This window comes from Artemia franciscana, unplaced genomic scaffold (genome assembly GCF_032884065.1).
Source record: "Artemia franciscana unplaced genomic scaffold, ASM3288406v1 PGA_scaffold_23, whole genome shotgun sequence".
NCBI classification, from domain to species: Eukaryota; Metazoa; Arthropoda; class Branchiopoda; order Anostraca; family Artemiidae; genus Artemia; species Artemia franciscana.
Genome location: NW_027062649.1, coordinates 671,830 through 697,791, shown reverse-complemented (window position 1 = coordinate 697,791; position 25,962 = coordinate 671,830). Strand labels below are relative to the sequence as shown.

Sequence of the window (25,962 nt, the reverse complement as noted above, 5' to 3'; positions counted from 1 at the left end):
CGTTTTACTAGTTGGATAAAAGTTTTTTTAAGGGGTGGGGGAGTCAAACCCCCTCTGGGTATGACCTTGCTTGAAATTAAAGCAAGTTTTATCATATGATAGCCGTACAAATAGCACAAGATTGGAGATTGGAAGGGGGCACGATCCTCAAGGAGGTCTAGTGCATTGTCTTTGTGTGAAGTAAAAAAAAAAAAATTTCAGGATTTGTTAATTTTTCGTTTGACCACTGGATACAAAATTGTATTCAATAGTAATAACTACGCTTTATTTCACGATCCCAAAAATATAGTTGAAGGAGAGGGCTAGTAAAATATTGCGTTGAGTTTTTCCTAGAGCCGATGTTATGATCCGATAAATTTATTATTGATTACACTCAAAAAAAGTTAATTTGGAAAGGGCACGAAAAAACATGCCTCCAGGGCCAAGTCTTGGCTGTGAACGGGGCTGGACATAAGTCTATAACCGTATATAGCAAACACTTAAATAGAGATTAGCCTTTTCTATCAACAATAAAAAAAGGTAACGTGGGGAAGTGATTAAGAGAATCGAGAATCGTTTCGGTCCGCTGTATCTACAGTTTAAAAACTTTGTGCTACTATTGACATCTTTAAATGCTTTTTTGAAGCTTAACTCAGAAGTCCAAGCATATCCCAAAATATGTTTACAGTTGTTTGTGTGGGGGGGGGGGTAGTGTTGGCTGCACATGTATTTCTGGGGGAGGGAGTAGAAAGAAAAGATTTATCTGTCAAGTCATATATATTGCCTTAAGAATATTGCAATATATTTATTTTTTATTTTTGGTATTATGGGGATTGGGGTCTGTATCTGAACTCCCCTTGCGCCCTTGCTTAAATTGAAATAACTATGGGCTCTGAACTGGAATTTAAAAATAAAAATATACTGGCGGATTACATATTGACAAAAAGAAATTCGAATTTGGACTTAAAACTCCCCACGTCTCCCTATGTGTTGAAATGATTAGAAATAATTTCCGTCAGTTTGGTATTACAACGGGTTTGCCAAATGCCCGTAATTGATTTTCTGATTTACAGTTGAATGTATGATAAAATCTGCGATGTTATCTTCGAATGTTGTTACAAAAGATGTAGATAAAAATAAAAACTGTTCCTTGTTAGTGTTCTTTCTCTCAAAAAGCTTTTTGTGAAGCCTTTGACCAGTGAAAAAGCCACTGTACTGATTCATATTTTAATATAAATGTCCAAATGTTAGCAATTGATTTTCTGATAGAAAGAATTAAATTTTTTGTAGGAACTGCAAAACTGCCTTGGAAAGCGGTTTCATAAGATCTGAATAAAAACAATTGTCGTTCTTAAATTATGTTCTTTTTCTCAGTTTTTTGAGAATTTTTTTTTTTTTAAGCTGAATTTTTTCAACGAAGAAACCCATCAGTTGTGGTTCAAGTATTTTAGTATCCATTTGCCTGAACTTTCGAAAATGTTTTGACTAATTTGCTCAGAAACATCAAATGGAACATTGCTAGTGGCGCAGTCTATAATTAAAGACATTTTCGTTGTTGCTCAGATTTTTTATTGTTTTTTTCTATTTTTTATTTTTTTTTATATTGAAGATGATGAAATGTTGTCTTCATTCATCACTTCCTGTTTTTACAGAGTTCAATGAAAGAGAAAGAAAGACATGGCTTAAAAAGACTAAAAAATTTGCTTTAAAGCGTTATTGGTCCTTTTGTATGAAATTTTAAGCAAGTAAAATGAACGAGAAGTTGCTTAGTCGCAACATTTTTTACTAGTAAAATCTTTTGTCTAGGTAAACTTCACACCTTTCCCCCACTTAATAGTTCAAAGAGAACAACAGCGCAATAAGTGGAAGAAAACAGCAACAACATATTTAATAAGAATTCTCCCTTCTTTCTCTTTATATACAAGTTGCGTCAAGTATATTAGATAAAAAGGCGTACAAAATATTTATATAACATTTACAGTTCGATGCTCTCCGTGGCATTATGATAATTCCTTTTTTTCAGTCCACAAACTTTGATACATAGTCCGTTCTAAATCCTCTTTTATCGGTCGCAAATTTGTTTTCTGCTTCGCACTCGTAAAATCCGACATCTTTTTGTGTTGCTGGATCTATTTCCATTTTTGATTTGATCCCATTATTTTTGACATACCATTCGTGTATCTAGAAATACAAATGTTTGTAGTTGGAAAATATTGTCAAGGTTTGTAGGGGATTTTTGCGATCTATGTCGGGGTTTGAACGTGTTAGTCTCGAAGAAAATGGATCGTCTGGTGCGTTACTGAAGAAATTAAATAAAAGAACGTTTTTGAATTAATGCATGTTTTGATTTTGGCTCGTCGCACATAAAAAATTGAAACGAAATTTGCGTAACGAACTTCTAAATTCGTACGTTTTTATTACGTATATGAAGGGGTTCACGTCCTCGTCATTAGGCTACCTCGCTCTTGACACTTTTGCTTAAATTTTGTCCCAATTCCTTAAGAATGATTCCTGAATCACAAAGGCTGTAGAATAAATAGTTGAAATTAATAAAATTAATTTAGCGTAAAGAGCGAGGTGTTAGGAGGAGGTGAACCCCTCATATGCGTAATGCTAAAAAATCCTGCGCCCCCTTCATGGAAATTCTCTTCTCCCATGAAAAATTCCTCCATGGAAAGTTCTCCCCGCAGAACCCCTCCCCCCAACCAAAAAGAAACCCTAAAAGTGTATGTACACTTCCCAATAACCGTTACTATGTGTAAACACTGGTCAAAGTTTGTAACTTAGCCCTTCCCACGGGGACTGTGGGGCAGTAATTCGTCCCCAAAGACATAGTTTTTAGGTTTTTTGACTATGCTGAATAAAATGGCTATCTCAGAATTTTGATTCAGTCACTTTGGGAAAAAATAGACCGTGGGACTTAAAAAGGGTCAAAATGTTCACTTAAAAAGGACACTAGAACTTTTAATTTTCGTTAGAATGAGCCGTCTTGCGACATTCTAGGACCACTGGGTCGATACGGTCACCCTTGGGGGGAAAAAAGAAATAAACACGCATCCGTGATTTGTCTTATGACAAAAAATTAAAAATTTCAATTAATTCTATTTTTACAATTATTAATACAATTAATTTTATTCTATGACTTTTAAGGGATGTTTCTCCTTATTTTCTAAAATAAGGCAAATTTTCTCATGCTCGTAACTTTTGATGGGCAAGACTAAACTTGATGAAACTTATATATTTAAAATCAGCATTAAAATGCAATTCTTTTGATGTAACTATTGGTATCAAAGCTCCGTTTTTTAGAGTTTCGGTTACTATTGAGCCTGGTCGCTCCTTGCTACAGTTCGTAACCACGAACTGTTTGAAAAAGCGAAAAACTTCCTAATCGTTTGATTTATGGTTTTTCTTTCATATTTAAATGATGAACTTTCGTACTGAAGAAGAGGAACAAGGAAAGGTTTTACAGAAGTTCAACCTTTGTACTTGCGGAACGAGATTGAGAAGGAAAGAGGGGAAATCTGAGGAATTTTCCAGGGAATGGGCTGGTCCCACAAAAAAAATTCTTTTAAGGCCCAATATCCTTTAATCCCTTATGCCCAATATAGATACCAGGCCTGGTCGGTGGAACGCATTTTTGAGACCGGCTGGTAGATTTGACGGTGGCCGAATGACTGTATATTCATTTAGCATAATTCATTTCGAGTTTTGAAAGCCAAAGCTTATGAAGCAAATTAAGCATTGAATAAAAGGATATTGCCAGAGTATATTTAATCTTAAAATTCATCCGTTAAGACAAATTCATACCGTTAAGCGAATATCTATTCAATAAATTTGGATATTATCTCATTTGTTGTTTTTTTTTTTTTTTTTTTTTTTTCGTTTGAAACGCCTAAGATGATCGTAGTGTAATTAAAAGTATGTTAGATTTTGTTGTATGAGCCATATTTATCACCAAAAGTTGCCGTGAATTTTCCATAATTATGCAAATTAGATCAAGATAGAAATAGCATTGTAAAAGACTGCGAGTATTAGTCTATAAATCATCTTAGTCTCTTCGTGGCTATTTCATGTTGCTTAACAGTGTACATTTTAGCTTTTACCGCATTTTATTTATGTTTTTATCACTAATATTCATAGCTGCAGTCTTAATTTTCTTCCCTAAAACACCATCAGCAACTTCACAAACTGTTTTTCTAAAATTATTCGAACCATCTTCCATATTGTCAAATTTTCACTCTCAAGTTACTCATCCTGGGGTCTACCAACATTATAACCCCGAGAGGTATTTACCCTTCCGAATTTTAAGCTTTAAATTAACCCTAGACACTACTAGATGGTTATCTTTACTTTTAACGTCATTAACTGCACTCCTATATACTCTAGTATCTTGTATTGATCCTGGCAGTCTTCGGTTTACTATAGCATAATCAATAAGGTTTGCTGTCTTACCATCGCGTGAATACCATGTTAACTTAGGGGCCATTTTATGACCAAACACCGTAGTGATTATAACTAGATTGTTGTATCTATAAAATTGCAAAACTCTTTAGCCATTACTGTTTTCTTTTCCTACACCAAATTCACCTAGGCTAGAATACCATCTATCCCTATTTCTACCAACCTGGACATTAAAATCTCCAAGTAAAACCCCTTATTTCTACCTGAGACCCTGTCTATTTACTCCTGAAGCTGCAAGTAAAATTCATGTGAGTCACTAGTATCTCCGTCAGTCGGTTCAACAACGGATTATACTATTGCAACTGATACCCTGAACTTTTAAGTAGTAAAATGAGCAATTAGTATTCTATTATTAATCCCCTACCAGCCTAAACAAGACTTAGCAGCTTCCTTATTCATTATGAGCCCTACCCCCTGTCTAAGTACCCCATCCTTCCGGCCTGAGTAAACAAATTGTATGGCACCTAATTTCATGCTTCCTACCCCTGGGATATGAGTTTCAGAAACTCCTTATAACTCCAATTCAAATCGTCTGAATTCGTCAGTCAAGTGTCGATATGATAGGTCATTTTTTAACGTCGTAACGTTCCAAGTTCCAATTTTCATGTTCTTTAAATCATTGAAATTATTTTGACCTTAGGAAAAGCAATGATCCCGTATACCAGTGCAAGACGGGGATCAACATATCTACATATCTTCTCAAGTCTACACCGAAGCTCTTAAGCCGGCTCAGAACCAGACAGCAAGCACTGGGACAGTATGAATGGAGGCTTTGTGCAATCCTGGGCCCATCTTGGCGATGGTTTTTATAGGGAGGCAACTTATAGTAGATAAATTAGCTAGGAAGAGATTTTTCAGCCAAAAGACGGCCGTCAAAACAGACCAAGCCCAGAAAAATTATGCATTAATCAGAATCGCGTGTGAATGCTTTGTCGTTTACTATGCTATAATTTCCTCCAGAGGATCCACTCCTCAAGCGGGAATAGAGTTGACTGCAAACTCCCCAGTCTTGCAGGTACCCTAGAAGGGTTGAGGCAGTCCTTTGCAAAGGTCGTTGTCTATAGATCTGGATCTTACGCCCTGCCGCAGTTATCCTCCTATAGAGGATTCTTCCACGATGGTGTTGGTTTTGGCTGGTAAAACCTTTAGTACCATCCCATCAGGCATGTCGGAGTAAACCTAGATATAAATCAAATACAGACTGGATATGATTCCACCACTCCAAGGGCTCCTGCTAAACCGTGATGTTTACACGCACACACTCACACACACACACACACACACACACACACACACACACACACACACACACACACACACACACACACACACACACACACACACAGAACTTCAAACAGCATTCTCGTGGAATTTTGATTTTTTGCACAATAAACATGCAAAGTTTTTTCCCTCTGTCATTTCTTAATATTTTTCATTTGTACCAAGAAGACAATGTGTTGCTTTTTATGGGCTAATTGTGCCTATAGGTTTAGCCTAGCCAAATACTTTCCGAACAAGTTTTCGTTTAATACTTAAGAATAAAGTACTTTATCTAGGTGAATGAAGGCTTCAGAGACTTTCAGCAGTTAATATTTCAGCTAAACCTAAAGTTTTTTGGCAAAATCCACTAAGCAAATCTCTAAAATTAGCTAACTTTTCTCCGTAGCATAGCACCAACAAAGGCCCAAAGCTCTTAGGAATAAACTCCCGAATCTCACTGACATCTTAATTTGCCGAGATCGAGAATGCTGTTTTGAGCTTGAGAGTCACGGTCAAGTTTATGAGAATGCTGGTTTAATTGCCACTTTTTTGAAGGGTCCAAAAAAGTGTGAATGATACTTTCTGCGAATGAGAGTTGTAGTCTACGCTCTCTACGGCGATATAAATAAGTAAGAAGAAAAAGAATAATGAAGAAAAACGACAAGCGACATGCTTGGCAATGGCTCTGTTGTAAATAATGCTAAATCTTCTCTGACGTTCTATGGAATCTAAAGAAAGTAATAAGATTCATAGAAGAGAATTCTTTACATACTTGAAAATAGGGATGCGAATGTACTTCAATTCCATTTTTCATCCAAGTGATGTGCGGCCTGGGCGTGCCTTCAGCAAAGCAATAAAATGTAATTTTCCTCCCAAGAGTATATACGGATTCAAAATTGGATGCCTCTTTGATTTTTGCACCCTAAAATAGAAATAAAATAAACCAAATCCAATCATATAGGTGCGGGAATCAAGCCATGGCTAATTGTAGAAAAAGCCAAGACAGATAGTCCGAGCGAGTGAGAGGCAAATCTGGCATAAGTTCTTTTTAGGACTACATAAAAATGATGTCATTTCACTTGTTGATAGATAAGTCTATCATCCATCTGTCCATACCTAATTCCTAAGGCAGAACTAAGTTAGATAGTCATATAACTAAGGGGTTGAGGATTGGATTGATTATGGATTGACGAAATCAAATGAAAATGAAATAAAAAAAATAAACCAAATCTATGGATTATTAATACAAGGAGATAAAGAGATTCCCCTTAAAATTACTGCCGATAGCTTAATTTATTTCAACTAATTTTTCTTGGAAACAGGTTTTAGGAAAACATAACAATTTAACTGTCAAGTTTGAGATCATTTGATTTAAATTCTGAATTAGGCTCAAAAATTTTAATTCCGTCATATTATGTCTCTGCAAAAGGGTATACAAGCTGTAGGATAATTTGTAGCTTAAGGAATTATTAGTCTCTAAGATAACAAATGAAATTTAATAAAGTAATTTGACATCAATTTTATTGGAAGATTCTAGTCTTAAGTTTGGTCTTTTATCATTCCTTAAACGGACCATAGGTCAACGTGGATACGTTCGTCAAATGGAATTCAAAAACAAACAAAGACATTTTATAGAAAGACGCTTCAGATCCTGACAAGTTGTTGTTAGTAAGCTCTCAGCAAACTGACATCAGGGAGAGACTACATTCCAAAGAAGGCCTAATTCGCACTTTTTAAAAATTGGGCAAAATTTTTTAATACATAAATTCAATTAATCAATTTAATTTAATTAATTTTAAATGAATTAATTAATAATTTAATTTAATTAATTTTTTAATTTAAAAAATTTAAAAATAAGCAAAGAGATTTTAGATGGTCATAAAATTTATTAACCCCATTTGTCAGTACACATGTGTCTTGCAATTTTATGATGACTTTGACCAGCATCACATCTGGTGACATTTTTGTTTGACACTCATTTTCTGATATAATGATTTATTTATAATCCATAAATGAAACTCGTGGCAAAGCAAAAAAAAAGAAAAAAAAAGAAAAGAAACTAGACTATCAACATAAAATTAAAGATAACAAAGCAGTAACAAATAATACATTAAACACTAAAGATACTAACAACAAAGACTGATAAAGCGAAAACACTGAAAGACTAACCTAAGTGTGGATCATCATCAAGCTTCGCGCACAGTCTGTAATGAATGTGCTGATACGAAAAAAATTGCCTATTGTACTTACATGATGATGATTAAAGTATTTAGCTGTTTCATTTCTTTTGTGTCCGATCCTCCATGCAATTCCTCCCCCAACCCCAATGCCTGCATGGTATGAAGGAGGGTGCTCAGCGACTGTTGTGGCTCCTAGACGCACACCATGAACTGTCATTTTTACTTTTCTGGGACGTGGAGACATGTTGGCTTTAAAGTGCCGCAAGATCCATCGACGAAAATCTAAAATTAAATGAGTACTTATAAGTGATGTTTTCATGACGAATAGCTTATAGTAAGCGAAATAGCAAAATTTTGGCGAATAAATTTTAGCCTTAAAATTTATAAACGATTTGTTTCTATATTTAACGGGAAATTTCGCAAAATATGTACTTCGATAAGTAAAAGTACGCCACGACCGCTTTATATATATATATATATATATATATATATATATATATATATATATATATATATATATATATATATATATATATATATATATATCAGTATATATATATTTATATATATATATATATATATATATATATATATATATATATATATATATATATATATATATATATATATATATATATATCCAAATCTGGGGAAGGTAAACAGGAAGGGTGTGCGAAAGCACAGGATGGCTGGCCCCCAACCCCCCATTGCACTTCCTGGCTGAAGGGCCAAGAAACGGAGATCAGCACCGCCGGTACGGACTGTAAAGTCTAATGCCGTATCCTTTACCTTTACCTTTTATATATATATATATATATATATATATATATATATATATATATATATATATATATATATATATATATATATATATATATATATATATATATACTGAGTGGTCCTAGAATGTCGCGAGAGGGCTCATCATAACGGAAATTAAAAGTACTAGTGCTCTTTTAAGTGACCAAAAAAATCGGAGGGCACCCAGGCCCCCTCCCACGCTCATTTTTTCCTAAAAGTCACCGGATCAAAATTCTGAGATAGCCATTTTATTCACCATAAACCTAATAACCATGTCTTTAGGGACGACTTACTCCCCCGCAGTCCCCGTGGGAGGGGCTGCAAGTTACAACCTTTGGCCTGTGTTTACATATAGTAATGGTTACTGGGAAGTGAACAGACGTTTTCAGGGGGATTTTTTTTTTGTTTAGGGGGAAGTTGAAGGGGGGCTACGTGGGAGGATATTTCCATGGAGGAACTTCTCATGGGGGAATATTATTTCGGGATTGGCATAACCGGAACGGATCTGCTCTCTTTGGGGGATTTGGGGGAGGGTTAATAAATTCTAAAAAATTAGAAAAAATTTGTGGTCGGGATTTTAAATCCCGACCAGATCTGGTGACACTGGGGGGGGGGGGGGTTGGGGGGACCTAAAATCTCGAAAAACGCTGAGAGTGGAGGAATCGGGATGAAACTTGATGGGAAAAATAATCTCATGTCCTACATACGTGATTGACATAACCGGAACGGAATCGCTCTCTTTGGGGGAGTTGGGGGTAGGGAGGGTTAATTCTGAAAATTTAGAAAAAAAGGTGTTTCTAACTTACGAAGGAGTGATCAGATCTTAATGAAATTTGATAGTTGGGAGGGTATCATGTCTCAGAGCTCTTATTTTAAATCCCGGCCGGATCCGGTGAAGGGGAAGTTTGGGGGAACCTAAAATCTTGGAAAACGCTTAGAGTGGAGGGATAGGGATGAAACTTGGTGGGAAAAATAAGCACAAGTCCTAGATAAGGGATTGACATAACTGGAACGGGTCTGCTCTCTTTGGGGAGTTGGGAGGAGGGTTAATTCTAAAAAAAAACAGAAAAAATGAGGTATTTTTAACTTACGAAGGAGTGATCGGATCTTAATGAAATTTGTATTTTTGAAGGATATCGTGCCTCCGAGCTCTTATTTTAAATCCCAACCGGATCCGTAGACATTGGGGGGAGTTGGGGAGGCCTAAAATCTTGGAAAACGCTTGGAGTGGATGGATTGGGATGAAACTTGGTGGTAAAAATAATCGCAAGTCCTAGATACGTGATTGACATAAGCAGAACGGATCTGCTTTCTTCGGGGGAGTTGGGGGGAGGAGAGTTAATTCTAAAAAATTAAGAAAATGAGGTATTTCTAACTTACGAAGGAGTGATAGGATCTTAATGAAATTTTATGTTTGGAAGGATATCATGTGTCAGAGCTTTTATTTTAAATCCCGAATGGATCTGGTGACATTGGGGAGAGTTGGGGGGCGACCTAAAATCTCAGAAAACGCCGAGAGTGGAGGGATCGGGATGGAACTTGATGGGAAAAATAATCTTAAGTCCTAGATACGTGATAGACATAACAAGCACGGATTCGCTCTCTTTGGGGAGTTGGGGGGAGGGAGGGTTAATTCTGAAAAATTAGAAAAAAGAGGTATTTTTAACTTACGAAGGAGTGATTGGATCTTAAGAAATTTGATATTTGGAAGGATATCATGTCTTAGAGCTCTTATTTTAAATCCCGGCTGGATTTAGGTGAAGGGGAAGTTGGGGGGTGAGGGAACCTAAAATCTTGGAAAACGCTTAGAATGGAGGGATCGGGATGAAACTTGGTGGAAAAAATAAGCACAAGTCCTAGATACGGGATTGACATAACCGGAACGGATCTGCTCTCTTTAGGGGATTTGGGGGGAGGGTTAATTCTAAAAAATAGAAAAAATGAGGTATTTTAACTTACGAAAGAGTGATCGTGTCTTAATTAAACTTCATATTTAGAAGGACCTCGAAACTCAGATCTCTTATTTGAAATCCCGACCGGATCCAGTGTCATGAGGGGGGGGATCTCGGAAAACGCTTAAAGCGGGGAGATCAGGATGAAACTTGGTGGAAAGAATAAGCACAAGTCCAACATAGGTGACTGACATAACCGCGGGGGACCCGCTCTCTTTAGTGGAGTTGGGGAGGTGGAGTTGGGAAAAATTAGAAAAAATGAGGTATTTGTAACTTGCGTATGGGTGATCAGATCTTACTGAAATTTGATATCTAGAAGGATCTTGTGCTTTAGAATCTCATTATAAATCCCGAACAGATCCGATGACATTGAAGGGAGTTGGAGGGGGAAACCAGAACTCTTAGAAAACGTGAAAATTGAGGTATCTTACGAATGGGTGATCGGATCTTAATGAAACTCGACACATAGAAGAATCTTATGCCTCAGATGCTCCATTTTCAATTCGAATCGGATCCGGGGACACAGAGGGTTGAAGGGGGGAAATATAAATCTTGGAAACCGGAAATCTTGGAAAACGCTTGGAGTGGAGAGATCGGGATGAAACTTGATGGATAGAATAAGCACAAGTTATAGATACGAGATTGACATAATTGTTACGGATCCGTTCTCTTTGGGGGAGCTGGGGGTTATTAATTTGGGAAAATTAGAAAAATTGAGGTTTTTTTAACTTAAGAACGGATGACCGGATCTTAATGAAATTTGATGTTTAAAGGGAACTCATGTCTTAGATTTCTTATTTCAAATCACGACCAGATCTGTTGACATTGGGGGGAGTTGGAGGGGGAAACCAGAAATCTTGGAAAACGCGTATAAATGTTGTAGATACGTGATTGACGTAACCGGACTGGATCTGCTCTCTTTGGGGGAGTTAGATGGTGGGGTTCAGTACTTGGGCGAGTTTGGTGCTTCTGGACGTGCTAGGACGATGAAAATTGGTAGGTGTGTCAGGGAGCTGCTCAAATTGACTTGATGAAGTCGTTTCTATTTTATGATTGCACATGGTAAAGAATATGATTAAAGGCTCTTTTCCTATTTCAAAAGTTTTAGTTTTCGAGGGTAATAGCTATGTCTGTGGAAAAAATGAAGATATTATACTATTTTATGATTGCATATGGTAAAGAATGTGATTAAAGGCTCTTTTCCTATTTCAAAAGTTTTAGTTTTCGGGGGTAACAGCTATGTCTGTGGAAAAAATGAAGATATTAGACTATTTTATGATTGTAACATTGAATTTTTAATATTTAGAAGGACCTCGTGACTGAGAGCTTTCACTTTAAATCCAGACCGGCATTAACCCTCTAATTCTCCTTTTAAAGCAATCTATTGATTCTTAGAATTTTGTTAGAGCTCATACCATATGAGCTCTTGGCTCTTGGCTCTTCCGACCTGGTCACAAGTGCCATATGAGCTCGTAGCTCTTGTTTTCTTTTACGTTTTGATTGACTTACATATGAAACCTTTTTTGGGGGGGCCCTGGCAGAAGAGGTCAACTGGTGATCCCCTGTTTCCAAGGCCCATAACAGATACTAATCATGATTCATTATTATTCCACATAATTTGTTCTGAAACCTACCCCTTTTCCTTGAAATATTCCAAATGGTTTAGTTGGAATAACGTAGGACGTAGTCAACAGATTTATATCAATTCGAATATGCAGAGCTATTCCGAAAGACGAAGTACTCTGTTTTTTAATTATTTTCTAGAGAAGAAAGAACCATAAAGACACGAAGGGGAAAGAATTTTTTTCTTTGACCCTATTAGATGATGTAGGAACGACTCTAGAGCCTAGAGTAAAGCATAATATTTTTATTTTAACAACTAGCCAATTACATAGAAACGCGTTACAGAAACGGATGCGATTTCTCCCCTTCTCGCCTCGGGGCTTGACATCAAAACAGGCCATTTAGCCAAGTCAATAGGCTTTTTAACAGAGAAACATAAATGACTTCCGCTTAATGAAAATATACGAAATGATTTCCCCTGGAATTGAAGGACACAAAGGAAATATCAGGACAAAATACGTACTATAGACAGTCAAATTACTCTTTTGTACCAATCTTCCTTACATTACTTCATTTTACTGAAATGTGGACGGGTAAATTAAGACGACATTCAGACCTTGGTATATTTGTCCAAGATTTTTTCCATAAGCTTCAAATTCAAGTACCAAGTACTGCAGATATGCTTTACCCTCATAGCCTGATGGTCCTTAACTTGGTTTTTATTGTTGACTTTTGTCGTAAAGCAAAAGTCAAATCGTCAGTCGGGTATCACAAGGTCGTATCTCCATAACTGTAAATTTTCATAAGAGCCAAAAAACGTCACAACTTTTTATTTTCACCCCGCTAACCGTAAGACAAAAACTGATTAATATGATTTTACATATCAATCCTTTTTTCAAGGTTATCGGAAGGGAAATAAAAAGTTTTGAGGTTCTTTTTTGCTCTTCTGAAAATTTACAATTATGGAAAAACAATCTTTTGATACCCGACTGAAGAAATGTACTAATGTATAGCTTGCATACATCTCAGCATGCAGTTAGCTAATACACCTCTGCATGCAATAAAATACTGGAAGGAAATCCGGTAACTACGGGTCGTTTAGTTGCCCCAATCTTCAATGTGTAAGAATACTGTTTGTCTGAGTAGTGGTCTGAGTAACGTCTCGCGATAATGTTTCTAAACTAATTTTAATGTTTCAACTGCAGTTTGCCAGCTATTACTAGGCTCTAACTATGAGTAAAATTATACTGATAAATCCGAGACATTTTGATGGTCCTTGGACAGAATGTACATATGGGCATATGGCTATTCCGCCTTTCTTCTCTTCTACTGTCTGTGTAGAAGGTGTCTAAAAGAAAATACAAACAGAAATCTTAAAAAAAAACCTATGAAAACAAGATAGTACTAGTGCAGATATGTGATATACAGTCAGGTATGTGATATGCTAGTGCGGGTATTTGCTAGTTCAGGTGTGAAATCCAGTTTCTAGTAGTTACCACTAGTGCAGGTACGTGATATACAGACTAGGTATCAGATATACCAGTGCAGGTGTTTATTAGTGCTTTGGGAAATCTATTATCTAGTATATAGCACTAGTGCGGGGGTGTATTACACATGTGTTGCTCATTGCAGGTGTGGGATATACTCTTGCAGGTTGGAAATCCCCTGTGCAGTATATAGTACTGGTACAGGTTTGTGTTACACATATGATATACAATACGGATATGTAATGCTAGTGCAAGTATATACTAGTATTGGTGTGAAATCTACAATCCAGTAGATAGCACTAGTGCTGGTTTGTGATATGCATGTGATGTACATAATAGACATTTGATATACTAGTACAGGTAGGAAACACGTAGAAAACTTGTTAACGATAAGGGTCAGTTATCGTAAGAAAATAGTTAATCTAGACTACTGAATGTGAAAGTCTAACAACATCAGATTATAGTATGTTTTTGATGTAAGGGGTGTTTTCATACAGTAATTTATTAGATATGATCTTAATATAAAATATTTATTGGGAACAATTGTTTGTTTGTTGTTGAACTGAAAGTATACAGCAAAGCATGAGTCTCTAGCGAAAGTGGATCTCACTTGTAAATCCGCCCAAAACGTTCCTTCTGGTCGAATCGTGGAAACAAGGTTGGGATAAATGATATAAGTACACATGTACATATACATAGATACATAAGAATATGTTATAGACTACAATTTGCTGAATATTCAGAATTTGCAGATGATTACAATTGATCACTAAGGCAAAAAATCAGTCCTGACCCATAACCAAATGAAAAAGCTGGCTAGTTACATTTTTCCTACTTCGACAAAAAACTTCGCTTTTGTCTAATTGTGGAAACGTGGTTGTCATAAAGTTTAAAATAAAAATAAGTGAAGAGTAGTGCCATCTATTTTGGTAAAAGGTTGAGTACAAGAATATATCACACCTAGTTGGGTACTTGTAATCTATGGTGATAATTATCGTGGTCATGGCTTAAACGTTGCCGGCGAAGAGTCATGAACTGTCATTTAATGTTTTTAGTAGTAGGGAAATTTATATTAAACATGTGGTATATTAACAGAAAACAACAGTTTAAAAATGCGTTCTCAGAATTTATTGTTCTGTGTTTTACTTAAAATTACAATGCCTCTCTAGTAAAATAATATTTTTCTTTACAAATTCATTTAGAGCTGATGAAATGCTCACTTGAGAATTTAGCTTAAAAATCTGAAATATCTGCGTATTTCCAAAATCTAGATTTATACCCCCTTTTTTCAAAAGTCTCTTTGAGCTTTCTCAAATTCGATCCTCAACTTTCAGCGCCGGTGTTTGGCAACAATGACAAAGAGGTTTTACTGCAAAGTCTAGTTAAAGATATGCGAAAGCTAATACAAAAGAGTAATAACAAATTACAGTAAAACATTAACGATTTTTCTATTTTAATTTTTCATTTTGCTCTGCTAATTTCTTTTTTGCCGATCTATGACAATTTCGTTGTAAAATACTAAAAGAAAAACGTTTTTTTTCTTTTTTTATAATTTCATTTTCCGCTTCGCCATCTAACTATATATATTATTTGGTCTGACGGTTTCACGTGACCATTTGCTTATTAGAAACAAACAGAGGCCGATTTTCACCATACTTTTACGAATAGTCGTGGATATCAAACAATTCGTGGTAACGAACCCGGCTCAATAGTAACCGAAACTGTAAAAAGTGGAATCTTGATACCAATAGTTACATCTAAAGAACCGCATTTTAATGCTGATTTTAAATATATATGTTTCATCAAGTTTAAACTTATTCATCAAAAGCTACGAGCCTGAGAAAATTTGCCTTATTTTAGAAAATAGGGGTAAACATTCCCTAAAAGTCATAGAATCTCAACGTTAATCACACCATCGCATTCAGCGTATCAGAGAACCCTAGTGTAGAAGTTTCAAACTCCTATCTACAGAAAATGTGGATATTCGTATTTTTTGCCAGAAGACCGATCACGGGTGCGTGTTTATTTGTTTTTTTTGTTTTTTTTTCAGGGGTGATCGTGTCGACCCAGTGGTCCTAGAATATTGCAATAGGGCTCATTCTAACGGGAATTAAAAGCTCTAGTGCTTTTTTTAAGTGACCAAAAACTGGAGGACACCTAAGCCCCCTCCCACGCTCATTTTTTCCCCAAAGTCACCAGATAAAAATTCTTAGTTAGCCATTTTATTCACCATAGTAAAAAAAAACCTAATAACTATGTCTTTGGGGACGACATACTCCCCCACAGTCTCCATGAAGACTCTGTGAAACTTGAAGAAACTTATATATTTCAAATCAAATAAAAATCTGATTCTTTTAATTTATTCATTGGTATCAAAATTCGTTTTTTAGGGTCTCGATTGCTATTGAGCCGGGTCGCTCCTTGCTTACAGTTCTTACTACGAAGTTTTTGATTCATCGTGATTCCTTATCAAAATTTTGTTGGAATTTTTCATAGAAAAAAAGACGTGTAAATTAATTCTAATGCAGCGCCACTGTATTTCAACGACATTGCATTTAGAATTTTTAGTGAAAATTAAGTTTTCTTTTTACACTTCCGGAATTGTAGGACATTGCAGACATTTGGAAAGTTTACATAGGAAGTGACAAAGATAGCCCAAACTATATGTGTTGATCTAGATATTATTTAAGTGGAAAACGGTCTGTATATATGTTGTCTTTCCTGACCTTTGATTTTTTTTTTTTTTAAGGGTATTACGAAGCTTAGGGATAACTTAGAAAAAGTTGGGCAATTCACACTGTGAACAACGATATCAAAGATATTTTATATACACCATTCGTAATGGGTGTTGTGTCACTATGAGCTGGATATCACTTATTAATGGACTCTATATGCGATCACTTAAAGTAGCGTAACTTGAAGTCGAAATTCCAGAATTTTTAATGACTCTGTTGGATCCTGCTCAGTAATTTAATTTAATTTTAATTTAATTTAATTTTTAATTTAATTTAATTTAATTTTCAGTAATTTAAACCGAACAGTAGTGTCCCTGACACTTTAAAACATGGAACGAATTCAAAAATTTCAAAAGAAAATTGTAAAATGCTCTTCAAATAACAAAACCTTAGTATAGCTCTAGTTCTCGTAATGAAAAAACTCTTTCAAAGAAAATTAAAAAGCGAAATTAAAGTCTAAAACCAAGAGTTGTGCCACCACCGTCATTACTCTTTCCTTTGCACCAAATTTTACTATTCCTTTTCTGAAGAATTCTCGAACATAAGAAGAACAGCTATACGGAAATTGCAAGTTTTTATTATATTTTTTTTTTTTACCGAAGTGCCTTTCAAAATCTTGAACTGAAAGTTTTGTTGTTAAAGCAAATACTACTAAATGAGTTGTATCGTTCTCGAAGTAATATGATGAATAATTTGCACTTTTGGTCTTATTGATCTTTTGTAATAGCTATTCATACTCAAAGTATTGAGAGAAAAAGTGTAATGACAGAGGAGAAAATGATGGAGCCCCCCCCCCTGTATAACAATTTTATTCAAGTGCGTTTTAAGGTTTTACATTGCTTTTTAATTTCATTTGAAAATATTTGAATAGTTTTCGTCCCTTTTTGAACATATAAAATGACAGAAACCAGCACTATCATTTGGTGCGATCTTTTTTTTTTTTTTTTTACTTAGAAAGTTCTCCATAACTTTAAAATTACGTTTGAAAGAATTCTGTCCCTGTTTTCTAAGACCATGAGTCGATGCAATGCCCCTAAAAAAAATAGTCCCTGTTTTCTAATTCTGTCCCTGTTTTCTAAGACCATGAGTCGATGCAATGCCCCTAAAAAAAATAGTCTATGAACACCTTTCTATGACTATCCTTTTCGGAAAAATACTGTACATTCTGATTTTATGGATTAAGTGCTGAAAAACCCTATTATCTGACCTATTGAATTTGATAGCGTAATTTTCGCAGTATTGAATTTGATTCAATAATTCCTATTGAATTTGATAGCGTAATTTTCGTTAGTATTGAACTTGATTCAATAATTCCTATTGAATTTGATAGCGTAATTTTCGTCACTATCGCACCCTTTTTGGGGATGCTCTTCCTTTTTTTTCAATATCCTAATTTTTCTTATGTTAATAACTTTTTGCAGGAAATTTTCAACGTAGTAATTTACAAGTTTTGTTTTTTATTTTTATTGTTCAGTAAATCCTCATTTATCGGGGAACTACCTTATACTTCGAATAGAAGTCTCAAATTGATCTGAAAAGCCACTGAAAGACTTACCCTTTTTATTTGCTGTCTGTGTAATCACGTCCTGAGGAAATTGCTGGAATATCACCAAAAACAAAATAAAGGCAATGATCCTGGCTTTCATAACAAAGCCAAGCCCTTTAGGGATGGCACACTGCTTTTGATGGTTCAGCCACGACCCTGTTGCTGGACCTTTATTCGGAAGATTGAAGTTCGATCTCTTAGGAATCAGAAAGAGAGGGAAAAGGCTATCTCTGCGCGCCGCCGCAAGTTCCCAATGCGAATGAAATTCATAACTGGCTGTGTAATTGGTGCGTTTAATGATAGTCACTTACTTCTGTTGACTTCTCTTGTCATGTTATTCGTAACATTTAAAGCAGTGATGTTTCACCGCTTGGGGTGTTTATTTTTTTTTTAATAACAGCCAGTTTCTTCTGTTGACCTCACTTGTCATGTTATTCTCGCCATTTAAAGTAGTGATTTCAAAAAGGGCTAACGTGCTGAAAGACAGCACGTTAGCCCTCAGTTTTCGTTTTTTTTTTTAGTAACAGTCAGTTGCTTTTGTTGACCTCACTTTTCATTTAAAGCAGAGCTTTCAAACAGGATTGGCGCGCTAAAAGACACAGCAGATGTGTCTACACTTAGGTTGTTCACTTTCGGAACACGGCCTGTGTTCTTTTTTTAAATTTTACAAGAGCGAAAATAAATCTTCAATGCAGTAGGTAGCAACATTTTTTCTCGGAGATTTACAAAAGGAAAAAATGGCAAAATTACATCAGGAAAGCAAAAATTTCAAATTTGGTATACGAGTTTGATCTTGGTGCCGTAACATGCTACCACGGCTACATTTGTCGTTCGATAAAGAAGAGACAGAAGTATATTACCGATTTTCATCTCAAGCCAGAAGAAAGTTAAAAAAAATTTTCCCTAGTGGTTTCGGAAACAGAATAGCATCATCCAATATAAGAGTTAAAAGAAAAAAAAATCTGCTTAAAAGCTAGGGTACATAAAAAGTGCGAAAACAGTCTGAGCAATATGCAATTGTAGACTTCGTACCAATCTTAAGGGAAAAATAATACGAAACGGCATAACAGTTATAAAGTTATTATGTAATATATATATGTATATATATATATATATATATATATATATATATATATATATATATATATATATATATATATATATATATATATATATATATATATATATATATAGCCTTCACAGAGGTCTAAGTGGATATTGACAAGATAAATTGTCAATTTACCGTTCAAACAAGATTAATGTCTTAGACAGAAGTATTAGCTTTGTGCTGCAATTTCTAAACTTTTGATTTCTAGCTCCTGACAAGATTGACTCTATTACTCGTGAATCCCAGCTGTTCCCAAATATTAAAGTTTTTAGAAAGCTACTGCCTCTTCTCTAAATCTGTTTCATACGATTCTTGTGCCAAACAACAACAAATCTTATCAAACTTTCTAATCTAGTGCTCAAACTTCTGATAAAGCTCAGTTTCCTTGGATAATTTGAAGAGTTAAAGTAAGAAGGGTGTAGATTTATAAACAACGGGGATTTCTGATTGGAAATTTTATTAATTCAGATTTATTCTGTCGTAAACTATTACCAAAATACTTTCTATGCATCGAAAACTTTAATTGACTGGGTTATTTGTGACATAGACTATCTATTGTAACCTAAAGAAAATCCCAAGAAGACTATCCGTGGACTGGGATAAAGACTGAGTTCTCTTAGGTCCTAGTTCTCTCAGTCCGCGTTATCGCAGGTCCTAAAAAAATGATCCTTTAAAAAAAATTAAGATATGCAAGCAACAGGATTTAAAAAGTTGGCATATTCTGCCAATAGGTTCTTTATAACTGTTGTGCCGTTTCGTACTATTTTCCCCTTAAGATTGGTACGAAGTCTACAATTGCATATTGCTCAGACTGTTTTCGCACTTTTTATGTACCCTAGCTTTTAAGCAGATTTTTTTCTTTTAACTCTTATTTCGGATGATGCTATTCTGTTTCCGAAACCACTAGGGAAAAATTTTTTACTTTCTTCTGGCTTGAGATGAAAATCAGTAACTTAGTATATCTTTGTACCCTGACTTCAAAGATATATTGTTAATCTGTTCTTTGCCCGTAGTTCTTGTATAATTTTCTAAAGTGTGTTTTTTATCTGAAATGCCGCAAATCAACAACAAAGACTTTAAGAAATCATTTTGCATAATTTACATTCGATGGCCAGACATGATAATATTTTTTAAATTAGGATAAAGCTTTATCATATTATACCATTAACAAAATTTGTTCTGGATATACTTATTATGTAATACGGCCGCTAAGGGCTACATATATACTTTCTGAAGCTGTTCATGGGATGGAAAGCTATGTATGCAGGAATTTATTTCATGAAGGGGGGAGGTTTTAGTAAAATATTTGCATAAGCGGACATATGTCTCTGGAAACCTCAGGATCTATGTGGAAAAAAAAAACAGAGGCTGAACACAAAACCTGCCCCTGCAGACGCGCCTGTCTCTTATCTTTATCCCGATTCCTGATATACGATCTATAATAAGTTCAACAGTGATTTATAAATCTCCTCTTGTTCCTAACTCCGTTTTCTAGGTAAAGGTTTTTTATTGAATGGCAGGCAACCAGGCAAGTTTGGGACCAGTGAAAGCATTCCTCTGGGAATCAAACAGTTCGTGGTAACGAACTGTAGTAAGGAGCGATCCGGCTCAATAGTAAACGAAACTTTAAAAATGGGATTTTGATACTAATAGATACATCAAAAGAATCTGATTTTTATGCTGGTTTAAAATATATATTTCATCAAATTTAGTAATCAAAAGTTACGAGCCTCAGAAATGTTGCTTTATTTTGGAAAATAGGGGGAAACACCCCTAAAAGTCATAGAATCTTAACGAAAATCACACCATCGTATTCAACGTATCAGAGAACCCTATTGTAAAATTTTCAAGCTCCTATCTACAAAAACGTGGAATTTTTGGTCCATAAAAATGTGGACCCACTGGTCCTAGAATGTTGTGAGATGGGTCATTCTAACGGAAATTAAAAGTTTTAGTGCTCTTTTTAAGTGACTAAAAATATTGGAGGACACCTAGACCCCCTCCCATACTCATTTTTCCCAAAGTCAACGGGTCAAAATTCTGGATTGCCATTTTGCTCAGAATAGTCGAAAAACCCAACAAATATGTCTGTGGGGACGACTTACTCCCTCACAGTCCCCGGGGGAGGGGTGACAAGTTACAAACTTTGACCGGTGTTTACATATAGTAATGGTTATTGGGAAGTGTACAGACGTTTTCAGGGGAATATTTTTTCTGAGGTAGGGAGGGGGTTGAGGGTAGGGGGTTACATGGGAGGATCTTTCCATGGAGAAATTTGTCATGGGAGAAGAGAATTTCCATGAAGGGGGCGCAGGATTTTCTAATATTATTGAAAACAAAAGACAATGAAAAGATAAATATGAAAAAGTTTTTTCAACTGAAAGTAATGAGCAGCATTAAAACAAAACGAACGGAAATTATTACGCATATGAGGGGTTCATCTCTTCCTAAATACCTGCTGTTTACGCTAAAATAATTTTAGTAATTTCAACTGTTTCTTCTACGGCCTTTGTGATTCAGGAGTCATTCTTAAAGAATTGGGACAAAATTTAAGCTTTATTGTAAAGAGCAAAGTATTAAAGAGGGGGCAAACCCCCTAATATTCGTAATAAAAATATACGAATATAGAAGCTAATTACGAAAGTTAATTTGGAAGTTACGTATATTTTTTATTAATATAAAAGTTCGTAAGAAGTTAAAAGTTCTAGTTGCCTTTTTAAGTAACCAAAAGATTGAAGGGCAACTAAGCCTCCTCTCCCCCGCTCCTTTTTTCTCAAAATCGTCCGATCAGAACTAAGAAAAAGCCATTTAGCCAAAAACAAAGCAAATTTCGTTCTAAGTATTCATGTGTGGAGAGCCAAAATCAAAGCATGCATTGATTCAAAAACGTTCAGAAATAAAATAAAAAAAAACATTTCACTGTTTTTCACTGTTTTAAAAAGTGGGTTTGAGAGAAAGACTCAAAGTTTAGCGCAAAGAGCGGGGCTTTGAGGCGGGAACAGCCATTTCATATACGGAGTAATTTCTGTTCGTTTTAGTTTTAATGTCGCTCCTTACTTTCAGTTAAAAAAACTTTTTTTTTTATTTAATAGCTAAAAGACTACGTCTGTAGATGACGTATGCGTTTTACAGATCTAAATAAGCTTGCTGTTCAAAACAAAATTATATACACAAATGTTATTTTAATATCCTTTTCATTTCTTTCAGAGGTCTTTGGAACGTACCGTATATATCTGGATGCTATTTGGTGCAAGGCTATTTAATCCATAACCCAGAAACGAAACCATCTTATATTAATGGCTTACTTGACCCTGATATGGCTTTTTGTACCAACATGAGAGAAAAGGTGTGTATTTCGGTAACTACGCTAAATAATTATGTGTGATTTCGCAATTATTATACTTTTTCCCGTGCACTGTTCAAGCAATATAACTTTTCAGATTCATGTTAGTCTAGCTTTTTTTTCTTCTTTTTATTATGATTTGGACTTTCTTCCGTATTATATTTATTGTATTATTAGTTGAATCTAAGTACTTTTTAACTTAACTTCAAGTTATAGCGCTTTAACGAACTTACATTTTTAGTTTCTTATTTTCCTTTTTTCTTACTATTGGAACTCTGTTTTCTTTCTTAATTTACTTGTTACATTATTAATTGGATTCAAGTCCCCTTTTCATTGAATTGGAAATGAAACGGAATTCCTAGGGATTTTATTCTATCTTGTAGTTTCTTGTTGGAGATTCCCCAAAGAAATAGAGACTAATTCAGCTATTATAATTTACTTAGTGTTTAGTTAGTGTTTAGTTAGTGTTACTTGGGTGGCCCTTAAACGATCAATAAGACTATTTGAGTGTTACTGACGCTGCGGCCAAATACTGTTATCAATATTTGAGTTTGCATTTAGTTGCTGTTGAGCTAACATGGCAAATAATGCATTCTAAGCAAAGAGTTCCACCGCTTATGGCTTCGGATGAGATTAAAATTTAAATTTACATATCTCTATGTAAATCTTTATGGCTGTAAATTATGCGCATTGACAATTCTTTGCAGATAAATTTTATGGCGGAAAAAATGGGGAGGGGGCAAGTTTGACCTTAGCAGCCAAGAGGCGCAAACTTTCAAGGATTATCTTCTTGGTCGAAGAGATCATAAACACTTTAATGTGGGAGGGGGTGGTTAGGGGACCCGAAATCAGCCATACAAACTTATTACCTGATCTATTTGAAACTTAAAGCCGCAAGCTCTTGGGCCAAAGGAACTATTGTACAAAAAACATTTAAAGGACTGGTACCGTTGAAATTAGTCCCTCTTCTAACAAAGAGTGCTCAAAAAGCACCGACTTTTTTCGATTGGTCTGAAACTTGTACGAAAATTAGGGCTAAAAGGACCCAATACAGAAGGGACAAAATATTGCTTCCACTCAAAATGTCGCCCAAAATGGCCAGAAAAATGCCAAAAACAAATGATTTTTTCGTCCACTTCAAATGGAAGGGGTTATTTCAGAAAGTTGGGAGGGGAACTGTTCGATTGAAAGTTCGTTAGCTACTGGAAGGAAATCAGTCCCCCTCTCGATTCCTTTTCTGCTATCTGGACCTCTTCTAACCCCTATGATATCGAATCAAATTTAAGATATCTGTTTGAAAACTTTGAAATGCCGAACAAGTAGTGTTGGGCGATAATGTGATTAAACGATATATCGGCATTTTTGATCAGATTTTATTCAGACTAATCTTTGGCTTTGCCGAACTTAAATACAGATTTGACAATTATCTTTTAGCCAGTATAGATTCGAGAATTTGTATCTATAAAATCAGACAATAACCTATTTTTTGCTGTTTGTATACGGAGACAATTAGCTTCACCTCAGTGGAAAACTACATTGTAGCTATATTTCAATAAATATCTAGTTGGTATTTTGGTTAGGTTAGGTTACATTTTTCATGCAGCCCCAGTATAGTTTACCCCAACCCCCAATTTGAAAATATACAGCCCACATTATTTACAGATTAAAGATTAAAGTAAAAGTTTTTTACTGTTTTAAAAAGCAGAGTTGAGAGAAAGAGTCAAACTTTAGCTTAAAGAGCGGGGCGTTGATGAGGAAGCAGCCCCTTTCATATACGAAGTAATTTCTGTTCGTTTTAAGTTTTAATATCGCTCCTTACTTTCAGCTAAAAAAAAACTTTTTTTTTATTTAATTTTTAATCTAGATCGTAGGAGAGCAGAAAAACAACATATCATACAACATACTATGCTTGACTAACCTTGTATATTGTTATTATTACTGCATATTATTGTCCATTTTAAAGGAACTTACTAACTGTATTTATTTTTCTAAGACAAGTCACATTGTTCATTAGATAATTCTTGGGCTTCCGGTTGCTAAAATATAAATGCTTATGATCAGCCATAAACTATTAGATCAATTCTAGCAGTTTGGCAGAGCCTGTGTCACTAATCGAAAGCGAGCTTACCTGACGTTGGATTGGCTTGAACAAAGGCACTGACAGAAGTAAAATATCGTCTCAACAGCTGGGTCTGAGTTTCACGTCGCCTAGTGAACCAATCCTTCATGTTTGCGAACATTCGGTTTGCTTCAATTTCGGATCAGACTTAAAAACTCGCTTTTCCGGTCGGCAAAACTGTGTTTAAAATAATAAAGGATTCTCTGGAATAGGGTTCCGATGACTAGATTGAGCGGAAGTTTCGCCGTAATAATCAAAAAAGGAATAAGAGGAATTGAAATTTTGTATCTTTTGCACTGGTAAAATATGCTATCGGTACTCTGTTTTCAATTGATAATCAAAGCAGCTTTTTTTATATAGAAATTTTCTTGGAAGACCTTACAGAATTTTGCTCTAAATTAAACTTGTGCGTATATTAAACATAGACATGACATGGCGTTACATGAATCGGCCGTTTTGCTTTGCAAAATCCACCGTTTTCTGTCAAAACTGGTTGTAAGTTTGTTTTTTTTTTCGTTAAATTTCGCGCGGTTTATTTTTTATTTCTTTTCACATTGACCGGGGAGATCCTCGAAGCATGTGATCTAGAAGAAAATTAAATAAGTCATATAAACGTTCACAAATATGTTCAGCATATTTGTGTTCACACAAGAACGTTCACAAATGTAAACATTTGGGAAACCTAACATATTTATAAGTGTTGTATTCTAGGACGTCTTCATGTACGTAAGCAATCGTTTGAATTGGGGACATTTGATCAATAATGAAGAATTCGACACAAGTCACTTGCACAACGAGATGTGGGAGATCTTCAACAATCGTTGGGACTGGGAGCTGAGGTACCTCCATCCTAACTATAGTCACAGCTTAGATCCGAACAAGACGGTTGAACAGGTAGTTAAAGGTTATTTCTATCCTGGTTGTTTATAAGTTGGAATGCTCTTAATTATAATTTAGATCATTTTTTAGCACGATTTCTTTTTACTTCTATTTTTTTAGCTGTTATAGGGTTAGATAAGTATGCTGATTTTAACCTGTAGTTGTTTTCTTTTACTGCGTTTTCCTTTGCATCTTAACTTGAGAGTGATCGTTTTCTGCAGCATCGAATGAGAGTCGTAGGAAGCCCTGCGGCTCTCCTATTGGCTGACATAAACCTTCTCTGACTGGTGCTGGGGCATTGAATCTTAATTAAAAATTACATTTTAAAAACTGTTAAAGTACCAAGAACATTAAAATAAAATTATTTTTGCCCTCCCCCTCCCTGACCCATCATATATTTATGTGTGAAAACTGCGATTTTGTAAGACTTTTCTTTGGGCTACTGGAAAATAATCTGAAGCTTCTAGAGTAGTACCATGTTGTCGTCAGTGTTGCCACATTGAAACGTTATAATACTACTACTACTAATGCTAAAAACTCGCGGCGGCA

General features: G+C 35.3%; 2 protein-coding genes across 4 annotated transcripts in view; one reads left to right on the top strand and one right to left on the bottom strand.

Annotated features, from left to right (window-relative positions):
* The window catches only part of LOC136041501 (procollagen-lysine,2-oxoglutarate 5-dioxygenase 1-like), a 218,580-nt gene that overhangs the window by 129,896 nt on the left and 62,722 nt on the right, over window positions 1–25,962 (top strand). For all 3 annotated transcript variants that reach the window (XM_065726205.1, XM_065726202.1, XM_065726204.1), the window contains exons 11-12: window positions 22,280–22,418; window positions 25,246–25,428. In XM_065726205.1, coding sequence (XP_065582277.1) covers window positions 22,280–22,418; window positions 25,246–25,428 — 322 coding nt within the window. The remainder of the gene's footprint in view (window positions 1–22,279; window positions 22,419–25,245; window positions 25,429–25,962) is intronic.
* Window positions 1,884–18,172, bottom strand: LOC136041506 (uncharacterized). Its single transcript, XM_065726214.1, has 4 exons — window positions 17,974–18,172; window positions 7,951–8,162; window positions 6,473–6,622; window positions 1,884–2,160 (listed from the first exon to the last, which is right to left on the bottom strand). Exons 1-4 carry the CDS (start codon window positions 18,062–18,064, stop codon window positions 1,999–2,001), a joined length of 615 nt encoding a protein of 204 aa, XP_065582286.1. The 5' UTR covers window positions 18,065–18,172; the 3' UTR covers window positions 1,884–1,998.